The following is a 12,203-nucleotide window of genomic DNA, read 5'->3' as shown; positions in this document are numbered from 1 at the left end:
TTCGTCAAAAGCGGGTAGACTGCGTGCAGCCGGACTTCCTATTTCAGACGTGTTATTCCCTACAGCATTGCTTGTTTGTTTTAAAACGATTATGTAAGATGATGTGAATAAGGATACGACCAAGAGAGCATAAAAAATTATGCTCTCTTGATACGACCATGGAGGATAAAAGCCCTTTTATCATCCATGATACGACTCAACAAAAAATAGGCGTGGTCCGTCCCAAGCTAAAATGATCTTTTGAAAATGAGGTAGATAGGTCAAGATAGACGAGAAATCAGAATCAGAATTAATAGATTGGCTTTAATCTTTATTCGTAAATGTTTTTTTCCTAGCCTTTTTATCGTTGGCACTTTTTTGATTCTCAACACTTGGTTTGTCAGCATCGTCTGCATCGTCTACTTCATTATCTTCGGCTTTTCGACATTTCTTCACAATCCATTCATGCTCTTCATCATCTGCAAGGAAAAAATATGTACGTTTTCAAAATATGTAGTCATTCGGTATTCTACAATGCAATATCAAGAGAATATTAAGAATACTTCATATTCTCTTGGCAATATTTAGTAATATGCATAAGGTAATATTACATAGAAGAAAGCTTACGTACGGAAATTTGACTGCGAAGTACTCTGCTTCTTTCCTTTTCCCGCTTCATCCCCATACATTTTGTTAAATAAAAGGTATTAAGGTATAATGACACCAAGATATCGGTATACCTGCAGATTTGAAAAACTTCATCTCGTAGGTGTAGATGACCCTCTTTATGGGGTCATAAAACCCTTCACCACTGTCGTACATTCCCCTAGGGATCTGTTGTGGAGGTACTCTGTTAGAGATCATTGAGCGACCTATGCAGACATGAAGACATCAAACATGATTGGTTTAGGTGTAGACTCAAAGATGATATGAATGAGTTGAACGCTGCTACCCAAGATTAAGAGCGGTTTACGCGCAAATCATTGAGAAAATATAAACTCTTTCAACTGTTGCACGCAAGGTCGTAGGCAACGTACGGATGAATGCGTGACTGCTAGCAACACCCGCAGTCGTGTCTGCCTAGGCGTCCGTAGGTGTTAATTTAAACAACTAATATAAATTACACTTGCGCACTGTAATGTTAGCTTTCAAACCTTGTGCTGTGGGCAGAGGACCAAGCTATGCACGATATTCAAGAGATTGCTAACCTGCAGGTTTGACACCATCCCGCAACTCCAAACCAAATAATCGATCAGTAGTACCGTTGCAGTACTCCCATTTCTTTTCAACGTCGTACGTCAATCCGTCATCGCGAAATTCGTATTTTCCCTTATCGAAGAGAATCAACAATAACTGATTTAGATATCCCTTTCAATCCAATTTTAAAACTTGAGCGACTAACTATATTATAATATTGTTTTAGGTGTTACGATAAGCATAATTTGTCGTTAATGTTCTTAAAAAATTAAGTTCTCAACATTTTACTGGATTACAAGATTAGAACTTGTCATTAATAAGATAAATTTGCAGAGTTCACTTGACAGGAGCGGCGGAGCCGGGGGAGCACGTGCCCCCCCCTCCAAATTTTGTTGGAGGGCCTGGTCCCCCCCAAAAACATTGTTTTTTTCACGGCGTATGCGTCTGCAATCAAACAAAACATTGTCATTATCACATAGCGTTAAATATAATCTTCAGTGCCCCCCCCCAAAAGATTTTTGCAGTGCCCCCCCCCCCCCCCAAAGACTTTTAGCTTCCGCCGCCCCTGCTTGAGTATCCACCATTAGAAAAAAAAAATTATTTATCTGAACTCTGAGTTCGTGCAACATTTTATTGGATTCGACGTCAATCAAAGAGATGATTTATTCACTCGCATGAAGTTCTGAACGAGTTCATGAACTTCAAAGAAAGAGGGTCAAAAAAGGCGATTATTTGCAGTAAAATAATTAAAAATAGCCGCCAAAAATTAGAATTTGCCACTAATAAGCTAATTTTGGATAAATTTGCAGAGTTCACAATGAATTTCCATGAGAAAAAAATTAATTTATCTGAACTGAGTCCAGCATGCAACATTTTACTGGATTCAACGTCAATGAAAGAGATAATTTATGCTACCCACATTCCCCCTTCTTTTTTCGTCAGATGAAGCTGCACCCAATAGAATGACGGCCTTTAACCCGATTTAGATAAAGATAAAAGTATCGTACACGTATTAGAGTATACGTACCTCTTTTGATTTTCCATCCTCGAATTTCCCTACGTACCATAACAGATCTGATATTTGTATCGTTCCTTCGCCATGCAACCTATACAAGAATCACATATACACTGATAATAGTAAGTAGTGAACAACAGCAGTGTTTAGTGAGAGTTTGGAAAGGACTAGTAGGCGCGAAACTCTTCGCAAAAATGTTTCTTCAAATCTTGCCACAATGATTAAGTCCACCAAACCAAGCAGAGGTGCAAAGCGATTTTGATTTGGTCACCCCTTCGTGGCCTACACCCATGTTTTGTTTTGTCAAGTAATTTAACGAAGGTTTCAGCTCGATACTTACTTCCCGTCTTTAATTTGTCCAATGTATTTTGTCCCAAAAAGAGGCGGGAATTCATATTCACATTCTCCTTCCATCCTGTCAAAATAAGATCAGTAACTTAATTATAAGGATAACCTTTAATATCTATGTTCCAACAAATTAATCGTAATTGTACTGCTTGTCTTCAGAACACTTGGTTTGATGTCCCCTTTCTCATAGTATCTAAGTGAAACTTTAGTGTAGTGAGTATAAAAAAATGGAACAAGAAGTATACGTAAATCGACCTTATTTCTATCGGTGTTTCAGACTAAATGGGCGCGTCCGAAGTAGTTGCGCATGATGCTTGACCAGATTTGCGCAGTTCTTCGTATGATAAACCTCACGAGAATAAAAACAACAAAGAAAACACGGAACCCTTATTGGTCTTTACCTTCCATTTGTAAAGTCTCCGTCGTAACAACTCCCGGTGTATTGCATAGCTGGAATCATGTTTATGCAGCTCTGCAGGCTCTGCCAGTACTGGTTATTCAAAATCACTTTGAATACAGAAACGACTAAAAACTCTTTGTGACGTTTATTGTGTAGCCATGAGTGCGCGCGCAATTCAAGCACGGAAAAGGATACGGTATAAGTAAATTTTCGGGGATTATGAAAATGGAATCTCAGTACGTGCTTGCCCAAATGTAATATCATGTAAAAAGTTACACATCAAAGATATATGGAATATCTGATGTCAATGACTAAAAAATTACATAGTTTCGAAGGTTTGGTGACATTAAACCTCGCAAAAAATGAATGATTATAATTGGAAAATTTTTTTTAAATTATTCATTATCTATTTATGAAATATTATTACATCTAGTGGCTACGCGTGGTGCATTATTGCGTGTGAATTTCACGGCTGTTTTAAATTAGAAGACGAATGCGTGCTTTTTACATGATTCTTTTGATTTTACATGCTTGTCGATTGTAAGTTGAATGAATTTCTTTTTCTGAAATTGTGATGCAAAATGAACGATGGAAAAATTGCATTAAAAAAATGCACGAACTGAAAAATGTAAGCTTGAAAAATGTTATTCTCTGCGCATTATATCATTTTATATTCTGTGTATGTAGATTGAGGTAGGTATGTATTGTGCGGCGCAGTAAATGAGTTGCGATAATTATTCTACAGTTCGTTAATTATTTTGTCTTCCGATTTCTACCTATAACGAAGAAGATAGGCGCGGTATTTCTATCTACCATTTAGCCCTGGTATTACTTAAAATATTTTTATCTCTACAGAGCTCAAGGGGCAGGTCTTCTTGAACGAAACACTTATCTATCGTATCTACTTCTCGTAGCAATATATCGTTGGCTTGAGGTCTGGAGCGGAGTTCCATAGGGAAGACAACGTTTCGTCAGTCACACTTGTTAGTTCATCGTCACGCTTGTACCTAAAGGAGAATTAGAGTATGAGTGACTGACAAACAAATCAAACAACAGTCAAAAACACCGTGCCGTGACAGTTATGGTATCGTGTTTGGAGTGTTCTGATTGGATGAACAAAGTTCCTGCATGACGCTGTGATTGGTACAAAGGATGTCAGTTCATGGCTTACGTATCGGTTAAGTGTTCGAAATGTCTTGATTTTTTTATCCCCTGAAATTTTCATACGCGGACCAGCAAATATCGAACCTTCCACTACTTTTAGGAAAAATGCTACACAACAATATAATAGCTTCAATTACCATAATGCAAGCTTGTCTTCGGAAACATTTAGGGATTCAGCAGCAGTCTTCAAAAGTTGTGAAGGCGTCGAATCGCGGTTGACTTGTACCGACCTTGTAAGAACCATTTGAAACGTGACGATTCCTTGTCGTTTTGGAGGTCGCTTTGGTAAGGCATCCTCGACAGGGGAGTCGGAACGGACTGGAGAAGGCGGCAAGGGACGCCGATGGACTGGTAGAGGACTGCAAGGCAAAGGAAATAAATAGTTGGAATCAAATTTAGAAGAGACTTTTTTTACTGGAGAGAACCCTCGGAGCAGAGAAGTATGTCAAATCCGAAGTGCGAACACATGACCACAGTGGTAAGAGGCGGCGCATTAGCAGCGCAAGACTTAGTCTTACACCAACATTTCAAAATACGTTTTCTTGCTTCTCCACAAATTTCTAACCTTCTATGTCTTGGAGATGGCGGCAAAGGTTTAGAAGGTGGTAAGGTAAGCTCAGATCTGGAGGAATTCTGATCCAAGTTTTTTTGTCTTGGATGCGGAGAAGTTGGTCGAGGAGGAGGATTGTCTGAAGAGTAAGGAGAAAGTGCGGTAGAGCCGTTATTCTTCTGCGGTAAGCTTGGTAGAGGTCGTCCTGGTGCACCAGGCGTCTTCTTCAGTGATTTGCGAGTTTCTTTCTTGCGAAGATCCTTCATCAAATTGCTTCTTTCGTTAACCTAAAAAGATATATAGAGATTAAAAAAATGTATACGAACTTGCAAATGAAAAAGACTAGCTATGTACCGCGAGATATACAACTGACGGGATAACTCTTTAAGAAATAAAAAATCTTCTTCTTGTGACTGAAATGGATCGCAAGCGACTGGGTCTCAGTCAGTGACTGGATCTTAAATCACCAAACAAAATTTTTGTTGAATTTTCACCTTTTGAAAGGCCATGAATAATCTTAACGTATAGCAAAATCATGCCAAACTTCTAAAAATTGTTTCCCTCTTCGAAATGCCCAAATTTTGAGTGTTTTTTAATTTAGGAAAATTTGGAACCGTACATAGATGGAATGGACTATACTTCGGTTGGCTGGATCGTACGGATCGCAGACGTTTTTTTACATCGAATTTGTAGCTTTTATCCTATGATTTTTATTTTAATATTTATAACTAGTGATTCTGTTCTGAAATTTTGCAAAAGAAATGCAAATTTTTTTTTTGCACGATTATTAATTGTGAAGCAACATAATTGGTGAGACAGGTAGATCATTTAATATCAGACGTAAAGAACGTCTAAGTGCTGTTGAAAAACAGGATGAAAATAATAAAATTGCCAGGCATCATACCGAGACTGGTGATATGATAAACAAGAATCCAGTGAATGCCTTTCTTTTTGCAACAATAGGCAGCAACGACTTGTACTGGAGAGTTGGATTACCAAGTTTGAGCATCATCAACTAAACCGCTCAATTAACTTACCGGCTCTGTAAAATAGGCTTATCAGAAACAATTACTCTGCACATAACACCGAAACAGCAACGTGCACTCATTAGATTGATGCCGCCAATTATGCAAATCCAGGTAATTAAGCTACTGTTATCGTGGCAGTATAAATATGACCAATCTGACTTAATTCTTCACTTGACTTTAAAGATGACTTCCGCTCAGGTTGTCAAAACGTCAGTCACATTAAACAGTCCTTCTCAGGATTACATCCACCTGGATGATCATAATACCTCAATAAACATTTATTCACCTGGGTTCAGACCATTCTATACAATACTAAAATACCTGTCATAAAAAGTAACACCCACCAGTTTTATTGCCTGTGGCTGGTGTGCCTCCTGACCAAGGTCTCTGCTGTCCATTCCACTAGATTCTGTAAAAACAGGTTTCTGAGGAAGGTCATTAGAGTTATCATCTTTATCTCTAGCTGCGACCACCTGGGATTTTCCAAGATAATTTGGCTTCTCTTTCGCAGCAAGTAATTTACTTCTTGATGGCTGAAAGACTGCATGAGAAGGCAACCCTGTAGGAATCATGTTTTTTCCAGTCTACAAGCAATAAGAACATAGTATAAACAAGATGTTTCAATAAGTTACAGAAAATGAAAGAAAATAATTAACAAAATTACCTGAAAGCAGAGAAGGGCATCTTCAATGACACCATGTTGGGGTTCAGCACGGGACTCCATGGCTTTCAAAAAGTCATTTCTGGCTTGCTGGTCTTTTCCAAGCTTTGCATAAGCAATTGCCTTGTTGCAAAGGATCTAGTAATGCCAAAAGAAAAGAATAATGGTCTGTTTAGGTCGTTTTTTCATCATGTCAATTTATATTTTATGCACTAACATACAGTGGTGCATAAAATAAGAATTCAGCTTCTGTGCAGGAAACACCTGCTGATGAGTTCCTCATCCATCACAGCCAGTAACAATAAAATTTATTAACAATGGTGAGAGAAGTGTTTTTCTATTAATGTTTACATTTCTTACCTCACAGCCATACAGCTTGTACTTCAAGCCCAATTGTTTGTAATCAATCAAACGATTGCCTCGCAGGAAGAAATATGCATCTTCAAAATTCTTCAAAGCATCGCGGTTCAGGTTTTTCTTCAAATGTGCACAGCCAAGCATGAAATGAGCTACAGCTAACATCTTGTCTTTTCCAATGGATTCTTTAAAAGCCTTAAATAGTAATCTGTTGTTACTGTACAGCTTTAGCAGCCTGCATAGCCAGGCTTTTTTGATGGATTTATCTTCCAAAGTTCCAGAGAGTCTATCAAATGACATTGGAGTTTCAGAGTGCACTTCCACTATTGATTTCCATGGGTCCTCTCCCCCTCCATGGATATTAATGAAGAATTATTATATCTTGTAGTGATGGTTATCTCCCTTTGCAGGACACCCCTCCCCCCCCCCATGTAGATGCACCCTTCCCTTACCCAAGTGGATGTAGATGTGCCCCCCCCCCCCCCCACCCATTTAGATGTTGATGTGGTTGAAGTTTAAGAAACCTTATTTGAAAATTTGACCACTAATATGTATGTATCTATATTTTTCAAAATAACCCACCAACTCACTAACTCTTGTTTGATAAACATATTAACAAACAAAAACACTCTAGGGATAGGTAAACTTCCAGTTGACATTCCTATTAAACAAATTGATTATGACATTGATGCATGTTAAACTTTCGATCGCCATGATACACATTACACCTACTTCAATAGCCATATCCATCCTTCCAAGTGAGAAATACGTCTGTCCAATGTTAAATAAATTCCTAGCCGATGTAATCATGACTTGCCCAGAATCTGTTCGTTGCTCTAAAGACATGAACTTCATGAGTGCATCTTCAAAGTGGCCCTTTTCTGTCAAGGAAACAGCCTCGTTCCAGAGTTGTAATGTCTCAACCATAGACATATTGGACACTGACGATGACAGTCTAGATCGTAAAGCTAAGAGAAGTTGGAAAAGTATTCTTCAAAGTTCAGTACATCTTGACATTCCTTTGTATAAGCGATCATTTTTTTTTTTTCGGTTTCTTGTGCGAAGAACCGCTGATCGAGAGTATTGTCAGACAAAAAGCAACAGGTAGCCCAAGTCCGATAGAAATCTGCCAATATTTATAAATGCGTATTATAAAATAATTTTGATTCAAAATAACTAATAAGTCTTCTCCTTAATTTAAGTTGTCAAAAAAATACTTTTTGTGTCAGAATTTAAGACAAATAGGGAATAGATAGGTAAAGAAGATATTGGGATTCCTGTGTTCCAGCTGATGGTGTTACCATGACAACGTTTGAAAGCAGAACCGCCATCTTGTTTTAGCAGTAAATATAAAGACAATATAAGTTGAACTTTTGAAAAAATAATGGAGTACACGGGAAGTAACTACGAGGGTGATTACAAAAATGGGAGGTTAGTTCATCGTTTAATTCATGTGCATTCTTTATTTTGATACTTATTGAATATTTTGGTTGTTTTTCATCTGTAGAATGGAAGGCAAAGCCAACTACACCTTTCCTCCTTCGGTAGAAACGAAATACGAAGGCGAAATGAAAGATGGAATGTGAGTCTAAATAACTTCTATTAAACTATTTTTTTTCTCGACAACTCAAATTTTACAATTATCCACTAATTTTTCTCAAATGGAGCCTTTAGAACAGCAATTAGAATCCAATGTAGTTCTAATTCTTTATATGTAGTTTGTCTAGAACGCAAAAAGTTCTAAATATTCTTATCAATTTATAGGTTTCATGGTGAAGGGACACTTTTCTATTCTAATGGAAGCAAGTATGTTGGTAAATGGGAGAATGGAATTGCAGTAGATGTAAGTATACATTAGAATTTTAATTTTGAATAATGCTGTCATTTACACCAGAAAAGAGGGTTTATTAAGTGACTTATTATGTGAAAAGCTGACTTAGTTTTAAATCATGCAATCTGATTAGCTATCTGGGTGGCCGGCATCCTAAAGCCTGGAGCACAGTACTTACTGTACATTCTGCCGACTCATACGAAATACCAAAAAAAAAAAAAGAAGTTTCTGTCAATTCTCCTATCCTGACCTAACTCTTGTTCAATAATCCTTGATCTATTCTTCTTTTCCTAGGGGACATATACGTTTGCAGATGGGTTGGAGTATGACCCAGAAGACTGGAGATATTGCGATGGATATGACAGAAGATTTTATACTGAAATCTGCCATGGATTAAAACCTGCTGGTCAGTAATTTACCTGAGCTTTCACAATGACCATACAGAAGGAAATATTAAAATTTTATGGGGCTATATGGTACTACTACTTTCATTCATCTTGCATGTAATGAATCAAATGACAGCAGTTGTTTGAACCTTCCTTGCTCCAGCCCTTTTGACTGCTTTTTTGATCCTGCTTTTGCTAAAAGTTTTCCAAAAGGATCTTTTTCTAATGGATTTTTTAGATGCTTGGTTAAAATTAGCTAAGACTAGACTGGTAATGCTCTATTGTCTGACTGAATGAAAACTAATGATAGATGTTTCTCTATATGACTGTTATAGGTCGCTCACAGCTTACCAATAGAATACCTCCTCGAGTTATACCTGAAGGATGTTATGACTGTGGAGATGGCTTCTATAATCCAACAACAAGAGTGGTTACAGATTATAAGAATAACTTCCTTAGAAATGCAGGTGAGTGGGCCTCAAAGTGATGCATGGTTGGTCCTAGCGGCTAGTTCTCAAATGGTATTTGTATCATCTTTTGAACTGGACCAATGCAGCCCAAACCAAATGTAAGAATGAAACCCTAAGAATTCAGCTAATGTTTGGGCTTCCTGTAATTTTTATAGCAAAGAAGAGTAGGAAGAGAGGGAAGGGTATATAGATAGCCTTTTCTGGAGGGAGTGTATCAGGTTTTTTTAATATAGTCTGCTTATGTTTTATTACAGATGATGACGAGCATGAATGGATTGTCAGAACATGCAGGAAAGGCTGGGATGAGCATGTTGGATACCAACCTCAAACAAAACCTTAGAGACACAGACTCAGAATATTGTGTATACCTGCGAAAAACATAGAAACCAAACAAAAATCCTCAGATGAACAGAGAGTCAGGGAAGAACATCACCATGCATCATTTTCACAACTGTATGCTTCAAAAGTGTGCTTTAAGCTTGACCTGTTGGATGAACATAATAGGGGCATGGAATGAAGAGTGCATATTGTACAGATTGCAACGAAATAAGAGGGTTAAATGGTCCATGAATCATGGACTCAAAACAACAACTGATGACTTTTACATTACCACTCTTTTCACTGCTATGAGACAACAGTCACAACAGGGAAATAGGGCAATTATACACTGCAGCCAATCGGAGAACATAAAGGTATCGACCAATTTATTTGATTGACGGAAGAGTATAGCCCAATAGGCCCTTTGCAGCTCAGTAATCATGTGCTGATTAATTCACTGAGAGCAAATGAATGAACATCTTGATTCCCATGGGTGAAATATACTGGTGAGCAAACAAAATTTCTAGAACCTGTTTTGAGAGATTGTAATAAAGCTGCATTTCGTGAAACACTGGTTACACATAGTTTCATTCAGTTCTTTACGAGTAGCTAAAAAGAATCACCAATTTAAAATAAAATCAAAAATATTGCCCACCAGTACAGACACCTGACCGTTAAGTGCAAAGGACCTATTTCCCTGTCCCGCCTGTTGTCTCGATCAGTGTAGCAGTGAAAAGTTGGCAAAGGGCCATTTAAGCATGAGGTTTTTTAATACCTTTTGAATTATGACCCATAACTAAATCAATGGAAATGTAGTTTTCACAAGTCATGAGAAATGGACAGGTCATAGAAGTCCTGAAAATTCACAATAACTGTAACAAGAATTACCCTTTATTGAATTAATAAATTTAAACTAAAAATAATAGTAATAGTAAGTGGTCTCATATTCTTGTACAAATTGTTTGTCTTTAATATCATTACCTGCTCTTCTGCAAATAAATTAAACTTAAAACTAGTCTTTGTGTCAGGGGGGGGGGGGGGGTCGGAACCAGTGTGCTAAGCTTTACGGTAGCAAAAACAAACCACGTGGAGCCCAATTCATCGATAACATACTTTATACCAAACTACATAGCATTTTTCCTTGGCCATTTAGTTAAAGATTGTATTTATAAAAACATGTCTGAAAAAGTTTTGACACTGGAAAATCCTGAAAAATGCATTATACTGTCACTAAGGGATTGGGCTTCCTGTGGTGCCCAATTGTTATATTGGAATTTTACCAGAATTGTCAAAATTCTTCTTTATCTCTTTATAAGTGTATTCCATTATAAATGTCGGGTGCTTTTGAAAAATCATTTTGGAATGGCAAAGTATTTTGCTGTCGGGGGAGGGGAAGGGCCGGCAAAAAAATTATTTTTGAAAAAATTATATGGTTCCCAGTCCCTTGGTCGCGCTGTCATTTGCACATGTGGACCCGGCATATTGCATAAGGCTGATCAACTACGGATTTAAGCTAAAATATGTCGTATTGCAGAGAGGAAGGTAATTTCAAACAAAGCTTAAGTTATTCTGTACATCCTATAATATTTAGATCTCCTTGCATTTCTTTTTTTTTAAGGTAAAGATAAGTTGATTTTTGCTACCGAAGACGACTACTCGACACCAAGTAATGTTGTCTTTGTGGAAGACGACGACGACTATGAAGGACTCATAAAACCTACCGGAGAAATCAACTGGGATTGTCCTTGTTTACAGGGGATGGCCGATGGTCCATGTGGAGAACAATTCAAAGCAGCATTTTCGTGTTTTCACTACAGCGAGGCTGAGGCCAAAGGTGCAGATTGTGTGCCACAATTTCGAGATATGCAAATGTGCTTTTCTAAATATCCTGATATATATGGCAAGGAAGACGAAGAAACCTCCGAAAAGAACGAAACTATTAGTGAAAATCTCGATGGGACGGATAGTGAAGTCGAATCAAACACTCAACAAGAGGAATCAAAAAGTACTGACAATGAGATCAAAACTACCGAGGGGGGTAGTGAGGAACAGAATATTAAAGCTGACTCATCTAGCTGATTTTTGTTAAAGAATATTAGAACAACTTCATAATTTTCACGTAATGCAGGTCATACATGCTCGATGCATACGCTTTTTGGGTGTTGGAGTGAGTAAGAAGTAATAATCTGATTTTGGAACAGTCAAAAAATTGGTGAGGTTGCCAATCCATATCCATTTCAATATTAAATGCTTCCTTTTTATTAAAGTTAAAAGTTAAACCTAGTTTCTGATATCATTATATAAGTAAATCAAACAAGTATGGCACATACCTATTTCAAAAAGGTTGCTTATACCAAAGGCGATAGGGAGTAAAGGATAGGGGACAGCTGGTCATTCCAAGATCAAGGAATAGCTGGAATGACCTGTGTTAATTTGTATTATACTCAGCAAGAACACAGATGTGAAGTAATATTTCAAAGCCGACAATGAGGAGTGGAC

General features: G+C 37.6%; 4 protein-coding genes across 4 annotated transcripts; 2 read left to right on the top strand and 2 right to left on the bottom strand.

The window, feature by feature from the left end:
• Nucleotides 1-283: 283 nt before the first annotated feature.
• LOC116305934 (MORN repeat-containing protein 5-like) lies at nucleotides 284-3,203 on the bottom strand. The gene is made up of 6 exons (XM_031715935.2): nucleotides 2,941-3,203; nucleotides 2,532-2,606; nucleotides 2,204-2,282; nucleotides 1,188-1,308; nucleotides 720-851; nucleotides 284-458 (listed from the first exon to the last, which is right to left on the bottom strand). The coding sequence occupies exons 1-6, from the start codon at nucleotides 3,201-3,203 to the stop codon at nucleotides 304-306; spliced, it is 825 nt and encodes a 274-aa protein (XP_031571795.1). The 3' UTR covers nucleotides 284-303.
• Nucleotides 3,070-7,739, bottom strand: LOC116305933 (NADPH oxidase activator 1). Its single transcript, XM_031715933.1, has 7 exons — nucleotides 7,432-7,739; nucleotides 6,703-6,894; nucleotides 6,346-6,480; nucleotides 6,026-6,265; nucleotides 4,669-4,940; nucleotides 4,241-4,462; nucleotides 3,070-3,946 (listed from the first exon to the last, which is right to left on the bottom strand). Exons 1-7 carry the CDS (start codon nucleotides 7,630-7,632, stop codon nucleotides 3,841-3,843), a joined length of 1,368 nt encoding a protein of 455 aa, XP_031571793.1. The 5' UTR covers nucleotides 7,633-7,739; the 3' UTR covers nucleotides 3,070-3,840.
• Nucleotides 7,740-7,987: 248 nt separating this feature from the next.
• Nucleotides 7,988-10,627, top strand: LOC116305935 (MORN repeat-containing protein 5). Its single transcript, XM_031715936.2, has 6 exons — nucleotides 7,988-8,130; nucleotides 8,207-8,281; nucleotides 8,464-8,542; nucleotides 8,825-8,936; nucleotides 9,252-9,383; nucleotides 9,641-10,627. Exons 1-6 carry the CDS (start codon nucleotides 8,084-8,086, stop codon nucleotides 9,724-9,726), a joined length of 531 nt encoding a protein of 176 aa, XP_031571796.1. The 5' UTR covers nucleotides 7,988-8,083; the 3' UTR covers nucleotides 9,727-10,627.
• Nucleotides 10,628-11,155: 528 nt separating this feature from the next.
• On the top strand, nucleotides 11,156-11,987 carry LOC116305941 (mitochondrial intermembrane space import and assembly protein 40-A). The gene is made up of 2 exons (XM_031715943.1): nucleotides 11,156-11,246; nucleotides 11,323-11,987. Exons 1-2 carry the CDS (start codon nucleotides 11,225-11,227, stop codon nucleotides 11,781-11,783), a joined length of 483 nt encoding a protein of 160 aa, XP_031571803.1. The 5' UTR covers nucleotides 11,156-11,224; the 3' UTR covers nucleotides 11,784-11,987.
• The last annotated feature ends 216 nt before the right edge of the window (nucleotides 11,988-12,203 follow it).

The sequence above is a fragment of the Actinia tenebrosa genome, unplaced genomic scaffold (assembly GCF_029948245.1).
Source record: "Actinia tenebrosa isolate PJP-AT-01 unplaced genomic scaffold, QUT_ActTen_1.0 PGA_scaffold3__52_contigs__length_22856419, whole genome shotgun sequence".
Classification (NCBI taxonomy): Eukaryota; Metazoa; Cnidaria; class Anthozoa; order Actiniaria; family Actiniidae; genus Actinia; species Actinia tenebrosa.
Note: the sequence above shows the minus strand (reverse complement) of the source record. Positions and strands in the feature narration are given on the sequence as shown.

Coding starts and splice junctions, on each gene's coding strand:
- LOC116305941 (XM_031715943.1), top strand. CDS start 11,225: ATGTCGTATTGCAGAGAGGAAG. Junction 11,247..11,322: donor GTCGTATTGCAGAGAGGAAG/GTAATTTCAAAC, acceptor TTTTTTTTTAAG/GTAAAGATAAGTTGATTTTT.
- LOC116305934 (XM_031715935.2), bottom strand. CDS start 3,203: ATGATATTACATTTGGGCAAGCACGTACTGAGATTCCATTTTCATAAT. Junction 852..1,187: donor GGATGGTGTCAAACCTGCAG/GTTAGCAATCTC, acceptor ATGTCTGCATAG/GTCGCTCAATGATCTCTAAC. Junction 459..719: donor GAAGTTTTTCAAATCTGCAG/GTATACCGATAT, acceptor TTTTCCTTGCAG/ATGATGAAGAGCATGAATGG.
- LOC116305935 (XM_031715936.2), top strand. CDS start 8,084: ATGGAGTACACGGGAAGTAACTACGAGGGTGATTACAAAAATGGGAG. Junction 8,131..8,206: donor GGTGATTACAAAAATGGGAG/GTTAGTTCATCG, acceptor TTTCATCTGTAG/AATGGAAGGCAAAGCCAACT. Junction 9,384..9,640: donor TAACTTCCTTAGAAATGCAG/GTGAGTGGGCCT, acceptor GTTTTATTACAG/ATGATGACGAGCATGAATGG.
- LOC116305933 (XM_031715933.1), bottom strand. CDS start 7,632: ATGTCTATGGTTGAGACATTACAACTCTGGAACGAGGCTGTTTCCTTG. Junction 6,481..6,702: donor ACAAGCTGTATGGCTGTGAG/GTAAGAAATGTA, acceptor TGGCATTACTAG/ATCCTTTGCAACAAGGCAAT. Junction 3,947..4,240: donor GAAGACAAGCTTGCATTATG/GTAATTGAAGCT, acceptor ATTCTCCTTTAG/GTACAAGCGTGACGATGAAC.